General features: G+C 41.6%; 1 protein-coding gene across 1 annotated transcript; it reads left to right on the top strand.

The window, feature by feature from the left end:
• Positions 1-253: 253 nt before the first annotated feature.
• Positions 254-20,473, top strand: LOC138976316 (E3 ubiquitin/ISG15 ligase TRIM25-like). The gene is made up of 7 exons (XM_070349166.1): positions 254-370; positions 1,564-2,677; positions 11,487-11,573; positions 13,130-13,261; positions 14,254-14,409; positions 15,400-15,579; positions 16,308-20,473. The coding sequence occupies exons 2-7, from the start codon at positions 1,574-1,576 to the stop codon at positions 16,356-16,358; spliced, it is 1,710 nt and encodes a 569-aa protein (XP_070205267.1). The 5' UTR covers positions 254-370; positions 1,564-1,573; the 3' UTR covers positions 16,359-20,473.
• Positions 20,474-21,089: the final 616 nt, after the last annotated feature.

Here is a 21,089-nt window from a genome sequence, read left to right as displayed (position 1 = left end):
TACACGCAAGTGTGCGCACGCTTTTGTGTGTGTGTGTGTGCGCGCGCGCGTGTGTGTGTGTGTGTGTGTGTGTGCGCGCGCCACCCGCACGTGTATGTAACAATTTGTTTCTACTACTTGTACCATAACGAACTCCAGTGTACAGTATGTTATAGCCTGACACTTACCGGGCGGGATAGGACTGATACCAATGCCAAGTGCCTGTCCGTGATACGCTCGTTTGAAAGAGGAAGTAATGTAACACTGCAGTTGCAGACGATCGCAGTCCGCCATATTTTTGACCTGAATACTTCGTCACGGAGTGACTCTGTCAGCAGTGTTATTGTCATTTGATCTTTTTCCTGTTCAGCAGAAGTGAGTACTCAGACAGGTATGTTTCAGTGACAAATGTGTTTCTTCCTTGAATCTACTATCCTGATTCTACCGCAAAAACGTGTCTTTTAGGCGTAGGTGTATCTGAAAGTAGGCCACGGAGTATTGATTGAAGTTTGCCAACAACACAGGGAGTCTCTTCGTGTTTTTTGTTGTTGAGGCCCTAGCTCTTTCGTCCCACCCAAATCGCTCTAGTTACGCGGTGAGACGTGCATGCTGATAACTGGCGGTTAGTTGCTATTAATTGCTGATTACTGTGTTCACTTCAGAGAATTTACAGCGCTCTGTGTATGCTGTTGTTCTTCAGTGCTTCTCGGGTCCTACAGTTTATATTACCTGCTAGTCAGGCCGCGGTCAATAAATATGAAACAAAAGTCGATATGCCCCCCAAGGACCGACAAAAAAGCTGGATGAACTGAGTCCTTAAAGTTCTCAACCGGCAATCGCTTACCAACGTGACCAGCCCCTTACAGGTTAGTTGGGATAGGAACAGCACGAAACAATGTACCAGTGTAGTGACAATGACGCCATCCCTGGTCATACCATGTAGAATTCCACCCCTGTCACAAGGTTTTGAACTTAAATCACAAAGCTCGTGACCTTGAATGCATGTAGAAAAATGATTCCTACAGCAAATATCTAAGTTTTATATGAATAAAGTTACCATCATATATTTACTGCCTCCTTGCCCACGACTAAAAATGTTGATGGTCGTTGAGTTACGGCGATACCTAGTTATACATAATGGAAGTTGGGTTTGCCGTAGTAGCTGTCATTAGCGAACCACGTAAAAGCTCCAAGCTATTATTGTTTGCTTATTTAGCAAATTGACACAAGTAATTATATTCAAATGAACATTTAGTAGAGATGGTAACATCATTTGCTCTGTGTGCATAAAATTAAGCCATCACTTCTGAGAGATGTAAGTCCCCAAACCTACGATTTGTTTTTTTTATTCTGGTGAGTTGCTTAACATCTGAACAAACCCTTGACATGCTCGGAAATAACACTTGAAGTACTTTTTGTACGTTGACATATTACCTCCAACCTATCGAAGAAAACAATAACTTTCAATCAAAAAATACGCGCATAAATTGCTTTAGTTGATCAATCTGAAAAAAAGTGTTGTAATAATGTTGTTGTGCTTTTTTGCACAATGTGTCTATTCATCTTTCTCCTTTCCTGTTGCAGAATTGTCGTTATGGCATCAGCTGCTGCACCTTCTGAGGGTAATGACACGGAATGCTCCGTTTGCCACGAGCTGTTCAAGAACCCCAAACTGCTGCCCTGTGCTCACGTCCTGTGTCGCCACTGTCTTCTCTCCTGGCTCGCCTCCAACCCCGGGGCCCTCTGTCCGCTCTGCAGGGGCGCCATTGCGAACCCCAAAGAGAAAAGCAAGACGAAGGGGTGGGAGGAGGTGGTGGACGCCTTACCGGATGACGTCGCCATGGCAGCGCTGGTGGAGAGTACACGCGTACTGAGCCAGGACCACGTATGTGTAGGATGTGAAGATTCTGGAGCCGTGTCGATCTGTCTTCACTGCGGCGACATGCTGTGCGCGTCCTGCACGAGGGCTCACGGCAACCTGTCGGCCACACGCCAGCACACAGTGGAGACCCTGGCCACCATGACAGCGGAGCGACTCGCTACCAACCAGTTCGCCGCGTGCTGCGTGCACAGCGACAAGCCGTCGGAACTCTACTGCCCCACGCACGGCGCCGCCATTTGCCATCTCTGCGCCAGCTCCGAGCACCGCGCATGTCCGGAAGTGACGCTATTTGAGAAACGCCTGAACGAGCTACAACAAGAGTTGTCGGCCATGTCTGAGATGCTGAAAGCTGCTGAAGACAACCTGGACAAAGCCATCAGCCAGTTGGATCAGCAGCTCGAGGAAGCGGAACGGAATGCGAATAAATCCCTGGCTGAAATTGACGAAGCCTGTGATCGGCTGGAGAAATCTATCAAGGCCTGCAGACGTCGCCTTAGGGAGCTGACGCTGGTCGCCAAGGAGAAAGTCGAAGAGTCCGTACAAGCAACAAGAGCTGACATGCTGGGTCGTCGAGGAAGAATGACGTCACACCGACGTGTTGTTGACCGCGTGAAGGTGACGTCACCCCCTGGCAAGCTGGAGAAAGCCACCACTACCGTCAGACTGCGTGTTCAAGGACTGAATCTCAGAGTGACGGTTCCTTCGTCCATTCTTTCCATGAAAACGATCAAGGTTGATAACACAACATTGGCGAGACTGGAAAAAGAACTTACTTTCTTGGGTGAAGAGAGACATACCTCAGGTGCTTTAAGCGAGGTAATATAATATTAATACACACACACACACACACACACACACACACACACATTTGCAGGACTCCTCAAACTGTGTGTCCCTGCATACTATTCGCACTAGATTGAAACTGGAAAGCGTACCATCAGTTCCGGAGAGGGTCCCGAGACACACTAAAGCTGATACGAGTGGGTCGAAGGACGCACTGAATTTGAGTTATTATGCGTAACGTCAGTACTTTTTTTTTTTTAGACTGGACTGGTTTTGTTTAAACATTTAGACTGTAATCGTTACCATTCACAATGCACAAGAACCTACGTACACCAGGTTTAAATCGAACTGATATGACAGTTTGAGTTACTGCTTTTGTGATAACTCCCATAACTTCCAAAACTCTTTCAGGTCTAGAAGCCAAATACATTTCAGCTGACTCTCTAAAAGTAATAAAACTAAAAAGAAAAAAAGGGGTCCCGGTACTCTCAAAAGTCAAAACATAGATTTGTGGAAAATGATTATGACATTTTGTCGTCATTTTGACGATTTTTAATTCACAACCAGCTGGGAAATGAATCTCATGTTCCCCATGCAATAAATCGAGGTGGTGAATGGGTTTGAGCTTTCAGGTGAAACGTGGATTGTCAAAGTAAAAGCCAATCAGGCTGATTGTTTGATGTGTGGAACCATCGCGGCTTTGGATTCGTGTTTCCGAGGACAACGATTGTAATCATTCACTCTCAAGGACCCAATGTTGATAATTACCGCGGCGACTCATGGTCAATTTGCAACTTATTTCTGTAATCGCAAAATCCACAACGAAAAGTCATAAAACACTTAAAAGAAAAGATATATGCTCAACACTTACTGAACTCACACATGTATATGATCGCAGCTCTGTACATATTCAGACTGGAAGAAAAGCGTCAACAAGCTACGTTTGACGTCACAGAAAAGTTTGACGTGTTATCTCGAACGAATATGACGCTGCTGGTCACGCAAGGGTCGTAGCAGACGACGGTTTATGCATATCGTCGTTCCTCTCAACAGTCAAAAGCCATCGCTGGAGTTCTTGTGAACCACAGCCGTTTGTTTCGTGCATAAAAACGTGCTATTGTAAATAAGCTCACATCGAGTCGCATTCAAATGACTAACTGACGACTACATTGTGAAACCGGCACGGTTGGCCTAGTGGTAAGGCGTCCGCCCCGTGATCGGGAGGTCGTGGGTTCGAACCCCGGCTGGGTCATACCTAAGACTTTAACATTGGCAATCTAGTGGCTGCTCCGCCTGGCGTCTGGCATTATGGGGTTAGTGCTAGGACTGGTTGGTCCGGTGTCAGAATAATGTGACTGGGTGAGACATGAAGCCTGTGCTGCGACTTCTGTCTTGTGTGTGGCGCACGTTATATGTCAAAGCAGCACCGCCCTGATATGGCCCTTCGTGGTCGGCTGGGCGTTAAGCAAACAAACAAACAAACAAACTACATTGTGAAAAAGGGAAACTGGATAACACGGGTTCACGATGGCTCAGGGGTAAGATAAACCACACAAAAATAAATTCTTTGAAAATTGTTCGCTCTTTACGGAGGGCACCTAGGATGTTCTCAATCGGTGAGTGTTTAAATGAAAGGGTGTTTGTACTGTGTGTAAAAGCCTGACCGTATCTGTGATGGTTTACGGGAGGCTTACTGTGCCTTTAATGTCTAATGTAAAGCGCCATGAGACTGCCATTTGACGGTGAACAGTGCTATAAAAGAATGTTTTATTATTATTATTATTTAAGTTATTGAGACATCCCAGTGCACTAAGGGATTTATAGAGCAAATCGAGAAAATTCATTATTGAACGAAGCGCATAGCGCCGAGTTCAATAATTATTTTCGAGAATTGCTCTATAAATCCCTGAGTGCACTGGGATTGTTTCAATAACGATATTGTCAGTACCGCCAGAGAAAAAAGATGATTCAAAACGCACATTTTGCTACGCGCATTTGGATAGGCGTAACTGTGTGGTCAGGTTTGTGTCAGATCTACTTTTGTGTGGGCTGTCTCAAGTGTGTCGTGCTTTCGTCACACGCAAACTCTTGTTTTAATTTCTGTTGGTAAATTCCAGAGTAGCGTTAAGCTAAAAAGTGATGGTCTTTCATACAGACCTAATTTAAACTCGGAGAAAGGACTGTGCTCTAAGTTATTTGCGATTCGAAACCTTCATCGAGCTTCGACAGATTGACTGTGCAGAGTGTTGCCCCTTGAATTGACTCCAAGGCCACGGTTAGCACATTTTCAAAGTAAATGTGGTAAGTTTCTCGTGTTGTATCTTCACGGTAAGAACGCTCTGAACTCTACACGTATTATATCCCCATCGTTTGTTTGTTCACATTCGCCCAACATGTTAATTTGCTGCGAGGTTTATGTCGTCTACTAGGCGGCTAGGGAAATCGAACCACTGCACTGCAGTCTCATTTAAAAAAAAATTGCTCGTCTGCACGCATGAGGCAGGCTGGTAATAAGTTTTATACATGGTAAGAACGTTCTTAACCCTACACGTTTTCGATTCCAATTGTTGTTGCCTTGAAATAATAATTCGGAAACCATTCATTTACTGAACTGATGCAGTCGTATTTCAGTGTAGTCTACTATAACAGAGTCGACTTCCAAATGCTGGTCTAGCTGGTACGTTATCGGAATAACACTTGTGTTTTGTGTTTGCCGCTGGGAATTTTATACTAACTCATCATTTGGTAATGGGGTTAATAAGCTACATGCCACTAACACGGCATATGAGAAGAATCTTTGCAAGTCAAAACGAGAAGAGACCATTGTGGAAGAGACACAGCCGCTTCTATTTTTAGATCAGTGGGATTCACTGTGGCACAGGCGCCTGCGATCTGTCAGAAAAAAACCACTTCTGCTTTGAGCCGCAGGAAATGTATGGTTATTTTTTTGGTAAAGTGGGAATATAACTACATGTCATTAATTAATTCTGAGGATGAGAGTACAGTCTCGCTTTGGCAAAGGGCGTAAGAATACGCTCTGTGGAAAAGTTAGCGCACTCCAAGAGCGTGCTAATAGATTTAAGCGCACCGCCATTAGCCAATCAACTGGTTCACATCAGTCATGTGACACCAGTACTTACTGACAATTATTACTATTTAAGTTATTGAGACATCCCAGTGCACTAAGGGATTTATAGAGCAAATCGAGAAAATTCATTATTGAACGAAGCGCATAGCGCTGAGTTCAAAATTTATTTTCGAGATTTGCTTTATAAATCCCTTAGTGCACTGGGATTGTTTCAATAACGATATTGTCAATACCGCCATAGAAAAAAAGAAGATTCCAAACGCACATTTTGCTACGCGCATTTGAATAGGCAGAACTGTGTGGTCAGGTCGTGTACAGTAAGATCTGCTTTTGTGTGGGGTGTCTTGATCTTGATCTTGATATGTTACGCCAACAGGTCCCAAACTTGGGAATATTCGTTGGCGGAAAAATTGGGGACAGCACTTGGTGTTTTAATCAGCGGTTGGCAGTTTTCCTCTGAATTCGTTGACCGTTGACGACTGGATCGTGTTGTCATCAAGGTTGTTCCAGTCAATAACTGTTCTTGTGAAAAAAGAGTACCTGTACACTGGTGTTTTAGTACACTCCACAGTAAAGCACTGGCTGTTGTTTCTTGTGATATTTCTGACTGTGGCTGATGATGTAAAGTCTTTGTTCACTCGTTGTTGCACTTGTCGTTTTGATTTTTGTTGCTGGAGAAATTTCTCAGGGGGTACTGCGGGGACCAGTCCTCTGACCACTTTGAACAGAAATGTGAGTCTCTGTTGTATCCGGCGTTCCTGGAGTGGGGGAATCTGTAGTCTGCTGAGCATCTCTGAGACACATCCTGGGTTTCGGTCCCTGAAGTTTTGGGTAATAAATCTGGCTGCTCGTCTCTGTACATTTTCCAGGCTGTCTATATCGCCTTGTTTGTACGGATCCCAGACAAGACAGCTGTACTCCAGGGTTGAGCGGATGAGGGACACATAGGCAGTACGTCTACAGCTTTGGGGGCAGGAACGGAGGTTTCTTCTAAGTAGGCCAAGGGTGGAATTGGCCTTTTTGACGATTTTGTTAATGTGTGTGGTCCACCTGAGGTCATCAGTAAAGGTGACGCCTAAGTAGGGGTTGCTATTGACTTTCTCAAGAATGTGGTTGTCCAGGTTGTAGAAGAAGCTGGACTTGTTTCTGATGCTAAGGATATATAGCATTTCTTTGCGTTAAAGCGCATGCCCCAGGTGTTTGCCCATTCTTCCAGGGTTTTCCACAGAGCGTATTCTTGTGTGTCGTGCTTTCGTCACACGCATTTTAATTTCTGTTGGTAAATTCCAGTGTAGCGTTAAGCTGAACAGTGATGATCTTTCAGAGAGACCTCATTTGAACTCGGAGAAAGGACTGTGCTCTTCGTTATTTGCGATTCGAAACCTCCAGTCGAGCTTCGACGGATTGACTGTGCGGAGTGACTCTCCTTGAATTGACTACCCCACGAAGGACTCGACGGTTAGCACATTTTCAAAATAAATGTGGCATATTTCTCGTGTTGTATCTTCACTCATCGGGGACTCTGATACTATATGAACGGTAAGAATGCTCTGAACCCTACACGTATTATATCCCAATCGTTTTTTCGTTCACATTCGCCCAACATGTTATTTCGCTGAGCGGGGTTTATGTCGTCTGCTAGGCTAGGGCAATCGAACCACTGCAGTCTGCACTGAGTCTGCACGCATGAGGCAGGCTGGTAATAAGTCTTATATATGGTAAGAACGTTCTGAACCCTACACATTTTCGATTACGATTGTTCTTTCCTTGAAATAATAATTCGGAAACCATTCATTTACTGAACTGATGCAGTCGTATTTCAGTGTAGTCTGCTACGTATGACAGAGTCGATCGAGTCAGTCTTCCAAACTGGTCTAGCTGGTACGTTATTGGAATAACACTTGTGTTTTCTGTTAGCCGCTGGGAATTGTATACTAACTCATCATTTGGTAATGTGGATGATAAGCTACATGCCACTAACACGGCGTGTAAGAAGAATCTATGCAAGTCGGCAAAAATGAGATGAAACACAGCGGCTTCTATTTTTAGATCTGTGGCACTGGCACATGCAATCTGTCAGAAAAAAAACCCCACTTCTGCTTTAATTGAGAAGCAGGGAATTTATGGTCATTTGGTATTGTGGAGAATATAAGCTAGATGTCATTAATTAATTCTGAGGATGAGAACACAGTCTCGCTTAGGCAAAGGGCGGAAGAATACGCTCTGTGGAAAAGTTAGCGCACTCCAAGAGTGCGCTAGCAGTTTTAGCGCATCGCCATTAGCCAATCAACTGGTTCACATCAGTCATGTGACACGAGTACTTACTGACAATTTAAGTTATTCAGACATCCCAGTGCGCTAAGGGATTTATAGAGCAAATCGAGAAAACTCATTATTGAACGAAGCGCATAGCGCTGAGTTCAATAATTATTTTCGAGATTTGCTCTATAAATCCCTTAGCGCACTGGGATTGTTTCAATAACGATATTGTCAGTTAAACCAGCCTGCAAATGATACTCCGTCTGGTACATTTTGGCACTGCGGGAGGGCACTGCTGTATTCTGCTGAGTGAAGCGGTCACCAGAGTTATTTCTCTTTCTCGCTTCATTTCCACCACACTTGAAAATAAAAACGCACTTGTGTTTTATGCTTTAACATTTAATCAGTCGAGAAACATTTGAAATTAAAATTGTCAAACAGTTCTTAAAATAAACAATATCAGAAGCACATCGAACAAAACAAAACAAAAAGTTCGGAAAAGTTCGAAAACAATTGACGGAAGAGCCAGTCATGTCACGTGATCCTGGCGGTCATTTCTTGAAAAAGATGTTCACTGTGCCGATGGAACAATTCGAAAAGATAGGGCCTCCTCGCCGTGTGGCATCCTCCAGTTCCAAAGAAAAGAACCGTTCAATGTCTTCAGTCGTCAAATTTAGCTCCTCTGTCGCAACGTGTGCGGTGACTGTGGCTGTGCGGGAAGAAACAGTCGACGAACTTGGAGTTGGGCGTCCATGTTGTTGCTTCGCTCCCGTTGCGCACCGAATCAGCTGGCCAGTGTGTGGTTCCATCCCCTGAGAGATCGTTGCTGCCATCTCAAGTTTCCTGTCGGTCGATGTCTTCTGATATGATGCCAGTGAATTCACGCTCTTGTGGCCAGTAACAGCCATGATGTCCACGGGCAAAAAGTTGGCCCCAGCAAGTATGGTGGCACCAGTCGCTCGGATGCTGTGTTTCCTGTAGACAGATGGCAGAGCTTGCTCATTTTGGGCATAAACTTCCGGAGAGCATTTGCACTCAGCGGTTTGTTGTCAAACCATCAAACCAACAAGATTCACCCGGGGCAAAGGCGGCACTAGGGTACTGCCACAACCTCTGGCATTTGGGATTTAGCTTGCTGATATACGATTCGAAGCTGCTCTCCGGACAGTATTCGGTGCCTGTCGCCATCATTACAGCTGTGAGACCCTCTTTGTCATCTGCACGGTGGTTCTTGGTGAGTTCATCTTTTTGTTTTGTCACGAACTTCCTTCCTGTGTTTGGCTCTTCTTTGACTGTAAATGTGTCTTTTGTCATGGATTCCAAATTCTCCATGCCGCGTCGGAAAAAATATAGTCTCACATCAAATTGGACTTTGTTTGCCAATTCACAGGGAGTGTAGGGATTGAAGTGCATCGATGAGTACAGCTTTTTGCGGCCAGACTCTGGTATTGGCGGGTGGTGATGGACCTCCCCCTTTCCTTCGGCTTTTAATTCTTGCATGGCAACTTTGAACATGTCATTGGAATGGGTGAAGGCGGGATCCTTGACAATGTCGTACATCTTTTTGTGGGGCGGGGCCTTCATATACCTGTTAATAGCATAGCGAAAACAATGCAGGGAGCTCCCTTGGTATAGTTGTCCGTTTGCTCGTCTGGCTTCCATGTAGAATTTTGCAAGGTTTTTGTCCAGGACGTCGGGTGCAAAATCCTCGAAAGTTGTGTTCAGATCTTTTTCTCTCAGATAGTCTCTGAATGCATTTGCCGCAGTCAAATTCGATCTCTGTAACATACAAATTGAGTGTTTCCTTATTATTTGATAATGATTATTGAGATTATGGCCTTTTGTCTCTTAGATTTATTGAAATTATGTCTTGTTTTATGTCTATTGAATGTTTTATTGCTTTTAAATAGCAATTCTCAAAATTCAATAATGAATTTTCTGACAGTACGCTAAAAGATTTATAGAGCAATTCTCGAAAAATAATTATTGAACTCAGCGCTCAGCGCTTCGTTCAATAATGAATTTTCTCGATTTGCTCTATAAATTTCCCTTACTGTCTTAGTCTTAGCGCACTGTGATGTCTCAAAAACTTAAATTATGTATCACAAAACAAGCATTACACATTTTTGTGATTATAACAGAAAGCATGCATTATGCATACACTCAGTTATACTTATACAAACTTACATTTATAAATGTATACACAGAGAGTGGCACCCAGGGGCAAACATCTATTTAAGCTTGCAGGAAACACCTTCACACACATACATGCACTAAAAGTCTTTGCATCAATGATTTGTAGGGGTGTACTCTTATCAATTCTTAAGTATTACGTTGCGTGATTTCTGTCAGCAAAAAAGAATGTTTCCTTATAAATTTGATGTAAATACTGGATGCATGCTGTTTTTAGTACTAGTTTCAAGGAACTGCATGAATGTTGTTTGGATTTCAGTCAAATGGATTGATACTCTTGACTTGGCACTTACCTTTGTGTTCTCTGCTGTCAGCTTCAGTCTCTTTTCATCAATTTCACCGTCAGTCAGGTGTGCAAATCTCTTGGCCATCTCTTTTGGTTGTTTGATCTGATAGTTGGAAAACAACTGTCCACTGACGTCTGCTTCAGTAAGCGCAGTGCTTTCCCTTTACCTTGTTTTTTGGCTGTTACATTTTACTCCCGCTGTAACTAAACATTGTTTCTGCATTTTTTTCATTTGACTGATTTAGTTGCAACTTTACTGTTGCAGTAGTAATTTGATAATGTTTTTAAAAGTGTCACTTTATGATTCTCCAAGTACTCAGACAGATTTACTTGAATTATTTGGGGTTTTTTGGTACTCAAACCACAGGCGCAAGATTGCGTTGTCTGTATTAAGAATAAGAATAAGAATACTTTATTATCTCATAGAGAAATTCAGGCGTGGTACATAACACTCCAAGAGTGCGCTAACAGTTTTAGCGCATTGCCATTGGCCAATCGGTTTCTTCACATTGGTCATGTGACACCAGTACTTACTGACAATTATTATTATTATGTCAAATAATGACAGAGCAACATGCCTCTTGAAAAAGCAATTAAGCACTACCTACCTCTTTTCCTCTTTATATCTTTTTATCTTTATAATACCTATACCTACCAATACCTATACCTACCTGCCTACATATATCTACCTACAAAACTACCTTTACCTACCTACATTCCAAACAACCCAACAAGCTGTCTGCTTAACTGACTATAACTTCCTAATTAACTACGTTATCAAATATATATATATATATAATGTATTCGACTATAAAACAAAGGAACTAATTAAGAAACTATTTGTGTAACTAAGTAACTGACTGGCTCACTGACAGACTAAGTAACTTGTTAACTAACTAACTAACTAACTAACTAACCGACTGACTGAGTGACTGACTGACTGACCAACGAACTACCTAATTAACTAACTAAATATGCTGATACTACCTGTTGCTTTTGTTTGAAATCTCATTTAGGCAAAGACTTGCCAGTTTATTCCTCACGAGAACCAAACTGCGGAGAAGGCACGAGGACACACTGCAATTGAAAACATGCTTTATAAGGTGAGAAGTGTGCAACAGGAATTCACGTTTTCAAGTCATTTGATTTCACTTACTTTATCATTTCATTGTAGGGAAAATCGGTGTGCTTTCTCCCAGAAAAAAAGCGATAGAAGCAATAAGAGTCGCACCAAGGTGCGTACGTGTTAAGATGTCATCAGCCAAAACCATTTATTGAAATAAAATTAAAACAAGTCGCGTAAGGCGAAAATACAATATTTAGTCAAGTAGCTGTCGAACTCACAGAATGAAACTGAACGCAATGCCATTTTTTCAGCAAGACCGTATACTCGTAGCATCGTCAGTCCACCACTCATGGCAAAGGCAGTGAAATTGACAAGAAGAGCGGGGTAGTAGTTGCGCTAAGAAGGATAGCACGCGTTTCTGTACCTCTCTTTGTTTTAACTTTCTGAGCGTGTTTTTAATCCAAACATATCATATCTATATGTTTTTGGAATCAGGAACCGACAAGGAATAAGATGAAAGTGTTTTTAAATTGATTTGGACAATTTAATTTTGATAATAATTTTTATATATTTAATTTTCAGAGCTTGTTTTTAATCCGAATATAACATATTTATATGTTTTTGGAATCAGCAAATGACGGAGAATAAGATAAACGTAAATTTGGATCGTTTTATAAATTGTTATTGTTTTTTTACAATATTCAGATTTTTAATGACCAAAGTCATTAATTAATTTTTAAGTCACCAAGGTGAAATGCAATACCGAAGTCCGGGCTTCGTCGAAGATTACTTGACCAAACTTTCAACCAATTTGGTTGAAAAATGAGGGCGTGACAGTGCCGCCTCAACTTTCACGAAAAGCCGGATATGACGTCATCAAAGACATTTATCAAAAAAATGAAAAAAACGTATGGGGATTTCATACCCAGGAACTCTCATGTCAAATTTCATAAAGATCGGTCCAGTAGTTTAGTCTGAATCGCTCTACACACACACACACACACACACACACACACACATAGACACACACACACACACACACACACACACACACGCACATACACCACGACCCTCGTTTCGATTCCCCCTCGATGTTAAAATATTTAGTCAAAACTTGACTAAATATAAAAACGACTGGGGATATCATACTCAGAAACTCTCATGTAAAGTTTTATGAAGATCGGTCTAGTAGTTTTCTCTGAATCGCTCTACACACACACGCACACACACACACACACACACACAAACAGACACACAATCACATACACCACGACTATTGTTTCGATTCCCAATCTATGTTAATACATTTTTTTCAAAACTTGACTAAATGTAAAAAGCAGCCAGTGGTTGGATTTTTGTGTGGATGTCCTAGAGGAATAGTGGCCTTGTTCCAGGTAAAAAGCCGATTTGGAACTGTGCTGATTTATAAGACGATTTACAAGAAAAGAGACATGCTCTTTTGAAGCTAACTAACTAACTAACTAACTAGCTAGCTTACTAACGAACTAACTAACTAACTAACTAACCAACTACCTTATTAACTAACTAAATATGTTGATATCACCGGTAGTTTTTGTTTGAAATTTCATTTAGGCAAAGACATGGCAGTTTATCAAAGGTGAGAACATCGTCCTCAGCAACGAGAACCGAACTGCGGAGAAGGCACGAGGACACACTGCAATTGTCCTGTCCAGCTCACCCATGGAAGAGAACATGCTTTATGAGGTGAGAAGTGTGCATCATTTCATTTCATTTACATTATCATCCCATTGGTGGGAAATTCGGTGTCGCTTTCTCCCAGTAGAAATCTAGATGTAATCAGCCGAATGACCGAGGTCTTTTACATGCCACTGTGGTGACATGGGGATGGGACATGGATAATGTCTCTGTTCCTGCACAGAAAGTTGACACGTGTCCGTCTCGGCCTAAAATCGAACCCGTGCCCCCAGGATTACAAGTCCAGTACACTACCAACTAAGCTACCCGTTCCCTTATTTGTTTGGTTTTCTTCCGTTTTGCTGAATTAATTTCGCATATTTACATAGCAGTGTCATTTAGCAAATCTACTGGGCAAAACTTTGCATTAACTAACAAAAAAGCGGCGAGTCGTTGGATTGTTTGTGATATATATGTCCAAGTGGAATAGTGGCCTTTTTCCAGATAAAAGCCTGAATGGAACTTTGCTGATTTATAACACGATTTACAAGAAAAGAGCCATATATGCTCTTCAAGACGCGCTGCTTCTTATATATCTGACTGGCCAATGTTCACGAAACTGAACAAGGTGCATGTTTTGTTTTTTTGACAAATGTAGTTTACATGGGCAATCACAAACGTTTAAACCTTGGTTGCACGAAAAACGGAACGTAAACCAACCAGCAATCGTCGTTTCCTGTTGAGTACTTTTTCGGTCAGTAATATCATTTAAGATTACCTGTGTCTCGATACCAACTGCTACATGTGTGCATGTGTGTGTGTGTGTGTGTGTGTGTGTGTGTGTGTGTGTGTGTGTGTGTGTGTGTGCTTGTGTGTGTGCTTGTGTGTGTGTGTTGGTGTGTGCGTGCTTGTGTGTGTGTCTGTGTGTGTGTGGGTGTCTGTGTGTGTGTGCCCATGTGTTTATGCTTGTGTGTGTGTGTGTGTGTGTGTGTGTGTGTGTGTGTGTGTGTGTGTGTGTGTGTGTGTGTGTGTGTGTGAGTATGTGTGAATTCCTCGTGCAGGTTCAAATTGATACCACAAAGGGCAAGTCTTCTGACTTCTTTCCATGCGGTGTTGTAAAGTCGCCCCCTTACACTTTGAAGATACCGATAACCGCCCTGGACGGATGGACAGATGCAGTTGTGTTTAGCTACACGGTCTTCCAGCTTGGCTCTGAGGTACGGAACATTATCTAATTTATACGTTAATTAAATAATTAGTAACAGTTTTTGTACAGTAAAGGCGCTCAAAACACCTTTGCTTTATGAAATGATTAATTAACAGTGTTATTTTAAAACTGTGTTGCCTAGGCATACAGGTGGCTATTGTTAGGGCTATATACATTTGCATTGTTTGGATAAAAAGCTAGACTCTCACTGGAGAATGATATACTAAACGTTATTGAGAACGTTGCTAAACAGCAGGGAAAGCTGACCAGCATACGGATGTGTTGTTTCATCAAGACAATACGCCTACACACATCTCAGGGTCTTTTAAGGTCAAGAATTCAAGGCTGCGGCTTTGAACTTCCTGGCATAAGAAAACACTTGTTTTCACCCCATAATAGGCGATGTTCGGAATTAACTCTGTCGGGTTTGTATTGGGTGTGAAAGAGTGAATATCCTTGCTTTTTCAAGGACAATTTAAATCACAAGTGCTCCTGTACATGCGTTTCAGACACACCCTTCGCTAGTGATTGTCCCATCCTATATTTGTTTCCGTACAAGCTAGGGTATTCACTCTTCTACTACCCATACGGACCCGACCTAGTTATGTTTTAGATTGTGTCTAGTCTCACACGGTCTTCGTGAGTTTTGTGGAGTTGAAGCCCTTTCCTTGAGAGTATTGCATTACCGATTGGTGTTTATCGTGCCTGTTTTCTTAGGCAGTAGCAGTTAAAACACAAAATTGACAGAGGACGTCATGACTCTATTATAATCATACCCATGCCATATAATGTGTGACCTTCCAAAAGACTCGTGCTAATGAGCGCAATAAAAATGTCCACAATTCCAGCAAACACGATTCATGTATAGGCTGCGAACATTTGTTGTATTAACAGGCTCCCCCTCACTCTCCGTTTTCGATAACTGTCGATATGTTTATTGACGACGTCTTATTTCTAGTCTCGAAAATCTACTTTGTGCGATTTATTTAAACTTTTTCAGAAAGACCACGGTATTGCTGACAGACTACGAAATCTAAAAGAAGGAACTCGTGTTGGATTTGTTCGCGATGCCGGCGGGTGTATTCATCTGTACATTGACGGAGGGAAGCAAGGAATTTACGCGCGCAACGTTCCCAAGGACTGCTATGTGTTCTTTGAGCTTCTCCACATCTATCAACAGGTTATTAATCTTCTTCGTTCTTGTTCTTTGTCTTGTTTTGTTGTTGTTCGTTTTCCACTGATTCTTGTTGTTGTTGTTGTTGTTGTTGTTGTTGTTGTTGTCAAGCCAAAGCAAGGCCAGGCAAGGAAAGTTAAATCTACTGTTTTTTGTGTGTGTGCTTGCTTTGCCAGTCTTTTTATTTAAAGACAAACATCTGACCTTATGTTTATTTCTTTTGGTGAAAAAGAGACGCTTTTTGACGCTTTGAGAGTTTATTGTCCTCAGCTTTAAAAGCCCTTTAGACAAAGGGGATACAATTTACAGAAGAAATAAACATAACCATCTCTGCAAGCACACACACACACACACACACACACACACACACACACACACACACACACACACACACACACACACTCTCTCTCTCTCTCTCTCTCTCTCTCTCTCCTCCTGTCTCTCTCTGCCACACACACAAACGCATACGCATAAAAGCGCGCCCACACTCGCGCTCACACACGGTAGGCAGGTAGACAGGCAAGCAGGCAGGCAGACAGACATACATACAGACAGACAGACAGACAGACAGACAGACAGACAGACAGACAGACATAGAAACATACACATATACAGAGACAGAGACATTGGCAAAGATAAAGACAAAGACATATACAGAGAGCAGTCCTTTTGGAGATATAAACGGAATCTCATTTAACTTCCTACGTGGCTTGTTATTACTATCCTTTTGACAGGTGACGGCGCTTCCAATGACAGTGGCGAAGAAGGCATTGCGAAAATGGTAACTGCATCGACTCCTTGTATACTGTACATACTCTACTAGTGTCTTCTATTTATATTTGTCAAAAGCATGATAGACTTTGCCAGGTCAAGGGATACTACTGTACCACAAACGTTTATTGTCGTTTGCTAAACACAGCAGCCCGAAGTGAGATATCAGTTCGATAACATCGTATGTTAAAAACAAATAGAGATAGGGTACCCTTCATTTAACTATGACAAAATCACAAACATACGAGCAGAATTTTTTATTTTTTTTTACCCACAATAATTGCGCGTTAATTCTTAAGCAATCTACATGGTTTTTACAATACATTAGAATATAATACCTTTTTGGTATTTGGTTTTAAATGTTGTCAAATAAGACGTGTTACACTGATTTAGACAATCATTGTTGTACGAGACCAAAAGTGTGTTCAAGTTGCAAATAACTGAGATCTGTGTAAAATATCATATGTTGGTCAAATACTTTTTATTTTTACTATTGAACGCACTCTGTTTTGATCTCGGTAAGCCGCCTGCATATGAGTTTCAAACGGTTTCTGACGTCAAATGGCACAAAGATGGCCGGGACTCCGAATGTCCCATCGATACCATACCGCCCTTGGGGTTAAAACACAATTTGTCCTGTTATTGCATTGGAGTAAATATTTTGAAAGAACGTTTGACAATTAACCAACCGCTGCATATCGAGACAGCTTTTTCATGTTTTGTGCATTGTTGTAAATACTTTTGCCATTTTTCCAATAGTGCATATATACAAGTGGAAAGGCAGCCATTGGTTTTGTGTAAGGGCGGGTGTGATAGAACAGGGTACATGTGTCCATCTATCTAGTCAGCCCGCCCTTACATTCATTTTGGTGCATTATGAAAATGTCTTTGTTGTATTATGTATCAAAAATTGATGTGTTAAATGTATATTATTTGACTGATGATATACATCAAGATGGTGCCTTTCAATAATGTCATCATCAATGTGTTTGCGTTTGTTCATAGCATGAGTATGGAAGGCGGTTAATTCCTTGTGGAGTATGACAGGGGCGGCAGGTCGTGAACAAACCCTTAAATGTAGTAGATTCTGGCACAAACCATTGAGTAACATAAATTAATTTATGGGAGACCATAAAAGCTATTGTGTTTTCAGCGTGACGATAAGGTCTGCGATTGTGACGAGACAGGTCGAACGTCGACGAGTCGTAGGCTTGTTTGAGTCAAACTAGCAGACCCAATTGTCATGCTAACAACGCAAAAGCTATCATATTGTTGTTCTGACCACGAATTCTGATTTATAAAGATGTTTTGTCAGCGAAAGCTCTCTGCAGGCCATGTCAGGGCTATACATCGCAGATATCAAATCAATGGGCACATACTTACGGGAGTCACCGAGCACTGAAACACGTGCACAAACAAAAAGCTTACTTATACCGACTGAACAGGATCCTCCAACGATTTTGAAAAAAACAGTTAGTTATACCTACCTAAACAAAAGCCGAACATCCGTCTCTGAGCGTATATTATTAAGTACATTGCGAACGATTTTTGATTAATCTAATTAGTGTGTAAAAAAAAAAATTTTGATTATTTTAATTAGTTTTTGAATTTTGATTAATTGTTCACATTTAATATACACGTGTCCGTCCTGTAAATACGTTTGTGAAAAAGTATATTATCGCATTTTTACTGTTCACATGACAAAAACAGCTGTTGTCATTGGTCAACTAGGAACTGTATATTATAAGATGTTTGATGGGTTGTTGACAGACCAGCTTTTTTGTCGGTCCGAGGGGGAGCATATCGTCTTTTGTTTCATATTTATTGACCAAGGCCGCAGGCCGCGGTCAATAAATATGAAACAAAAGTCGATATGCCCCCCGAGACAAAAAAGCTGGTCTGACAACAAACCACCAAACATCGTTTTTGTCATCATTTTGGTAGTGAGAAAATAAGTGCACAATCAACACAGGGAGCCATGCTTTGAAACACGAGTTCCGTTTTGATAACCACACGAGTTCCGTTTTGATAACCACTGGCAATCAAAGCTGGCGTGTGAAAGCAACTTTCTGTGTTTTTGAGTTCATAAAATGTTGGGATGAATATGTCAGGTTTGAGGATGCACAGTTATGTAGGTTCATCTCGGTATTCCACCCCCTCGGCTTTCAGCTTACTAAACTTAGTGATTGAATGTGGAAGCTACGTTGAGTCAAAGGTCACAGAAGATTTGCGTCGTGCAGCGAAGGAAAGAATCGCGATCTTGTTTCCGACTCAGTGCCTCTTTGTTTTTCATTAGACCTGTCATTCTGCTTGCTCGGCTTTGTTAGATGTTTGCATATCTTGTTGCTATTTTCTTTGCTTTTATTATTATTTCTTATTTGCGCTTCGTTTATCGATACAACGTCTTGTGCACGGGTCAAAATGTGTGTGTCAGGGGTCAATTGGTTTGACTTGAACTTGACGTTCGTGTTTCTCCGAACGTCTGTGTATCGAAACACAGATACACGCACTCCATGACTGTGTAAGAAGACAAAACATATCGGTAGGTTTCATTTGTTTGTGATGAATTTATTACCTTTCATGAAGTAGTTTTGTTTTTTGTTTACTTTTGCCAGTTTGCCAGTTCGTTTTTTGGAACTTTGCAAAGCAGTGTCGTGTCGTCTGTTTAGGTCTGGGGAAACGCCAATGAAAAGAGCCGAAGAATCCCCGAGCGTTTCTATTGGGTTTGCTTTTGATTATCCATGTATAACCTGCTTCCTGCAACTATGGTAACCGGGGATTTATTGCATGGGGAACATGAGATTTATTTCCCAGGTGCTTGTGAATGAAAACTCGTGAAAATGTTGACAACAATTGATATCGCGCAGGAAGTTCCCAGTGAATTTGATATCGTGCAGGAAGTAGTTTATCAATTTTAATTTTGAAGAAAAACATTTCACCTGAAGGAAACAAAATAATGTCTCCCATTTTTTTTAAATCACACATTTATAAAAGCAAAGTAATTGCATCAGAAAGTTTAAGCTGTGCAATGAATAAAAACAAACAGCTTTAACAGAGAAGTAGTAGAAAAGAATGTTACACTCTTACCGACTGAGGTGGGTGGAACAGCCATAAACAAAGCTGACCTTGAAAGTACCAGTACTCAGACAACTGTGAGATCTCTTGCAGTGTTTCAGCGCACATCACTCACAAAAAGGGAGGAAATGAGCAGCCGATTTAAACAGTTCGCACCTGCATGAACCATTGTCCACCCTTTTTAGTCGTAGCCATACAACATCAACCGAAAACCCCTCAGCATCTTTCACACAGTCACAGCGCTGTCTAAGGACGCCATTTTGGATACGTCGTTTGCACTCAGCGGGACTGAGATTCGACAACATTAATATGCAGTCCGTCGACACCGACAAATACCTGGAAGCTTTCTTGGGCACAGAAAATTAGCAAGAGGACTTCACTGTTACTGACTGGCGCACTTCAGTTCCTGCCATTGTTCAGAATTGCCAACTCGCACAGTCAAAAAGTCTACGACTGATGAAGTAACTGGGACATTCTTCGCTGTTCCTTACAACTCCACTGAACTTGTTAGCCTTTGTTTGTGATCTGTTTCGACCGTATATTTGTGTTCTTTTTTTCATTTTAAATGCCTTATTTTGTCTGAGAAAAAGAAACAGATACTGAAAAATAAAAGTAAGAGCAGCAAAGTTGCGAAAGCATGAAAAGACAATCCAACATTTCCAACATTAGATACATGGCAGTAGCCTCCCTTGCGTTTGTCCGACTTCTTGAGACTCGGGTTAATGGTTCCTACTGTTCCGAAATCGAATGCGATAAAATCGTTATCGTTAGATCTGACTGTGATATCAACAATTATCAGTCTGAATGTCGAGAAAGTCTGAATCATATCAGATATCGGCTCCCGCCTTCATCTGATATGATTTCAGCTTTCTCGACATTCAGACTGATAAATGTTGATATCACAGTCAAATCTAACGATAACTAAAACTAACTATTAATTTTAATTGAGTTAGTTATCTTTGATAACTGTGATGGGCTGTGTATTGCTATTACTGTTTTAGTTGTGTTTGTTGTTGTAATTTACCTATTTCACGTAACACCAGAATGTATATATATATATATATAAATACATTAGTTTTGCCTTGCCTCAATTGTGTGTGTCTGTGGTTGTGTGTGTGTGTGTGTGTGTGTGTGTGTGTGTGTGTGTGTGCGTGTGTGTGTGTGTCGGGGGGGGGGGGGGCATCAGAAAGACAGAGACAGTGACAGAGCCAGACAGGCAGAGAGAGAGGGAGAGGGAGGGAGATAGCCAGACAGACAGACAGACAGATACAGAGACAGGCAGACAGATAGACAGACAGTGACATATAGGGAGAGACAAAGAAAGACAGACAGGCGTTCTCCGGTGCTGCCTCAAAGGGAAGCAGCCATTCAAACTGAGTTTCAGCATTTGTCCACACTGAGTTCCCTCCCTTACTATAAATCAACACACTCCACAGATGAACATGGCTTCACAACTTCATCTCATCAACAATAACAATAACAACACTTTATTGTCCATTAAAATGTTTTTTGGCACACCCTGCCTGCCTGTAAACAATTATAACAATAATCGGACAAAAGGACAACACACATAAAACATAAAACAGGTTCACGTATGTAATAACAAGTCGCGTAAGGCGAAAATACAACATTCAGTCAAGTAGCTGTCGAACTCACAGAATGAAACTGAA

Source organism: Littorina saxatilis, linkage group LG9, assembly GCF_037325665.1.
Source record: "Littorina saxatilis isolate snail1 linkage group LG9, US_GU_Lsax_2.0, whole genome shotgun sequence".
In the NCBI taxonomy this organism is placed as follows: Eukaryota; Metazoa; Mollusca; class Gastropoda; order Littorinimorpha; family Littorinidae; genus Littorina; species Littorina saxatilis.
Note: the sequence above shows the minus strand (reverse complement) of the source record. Positions and strands in the feature narration are given on the sequence as shown.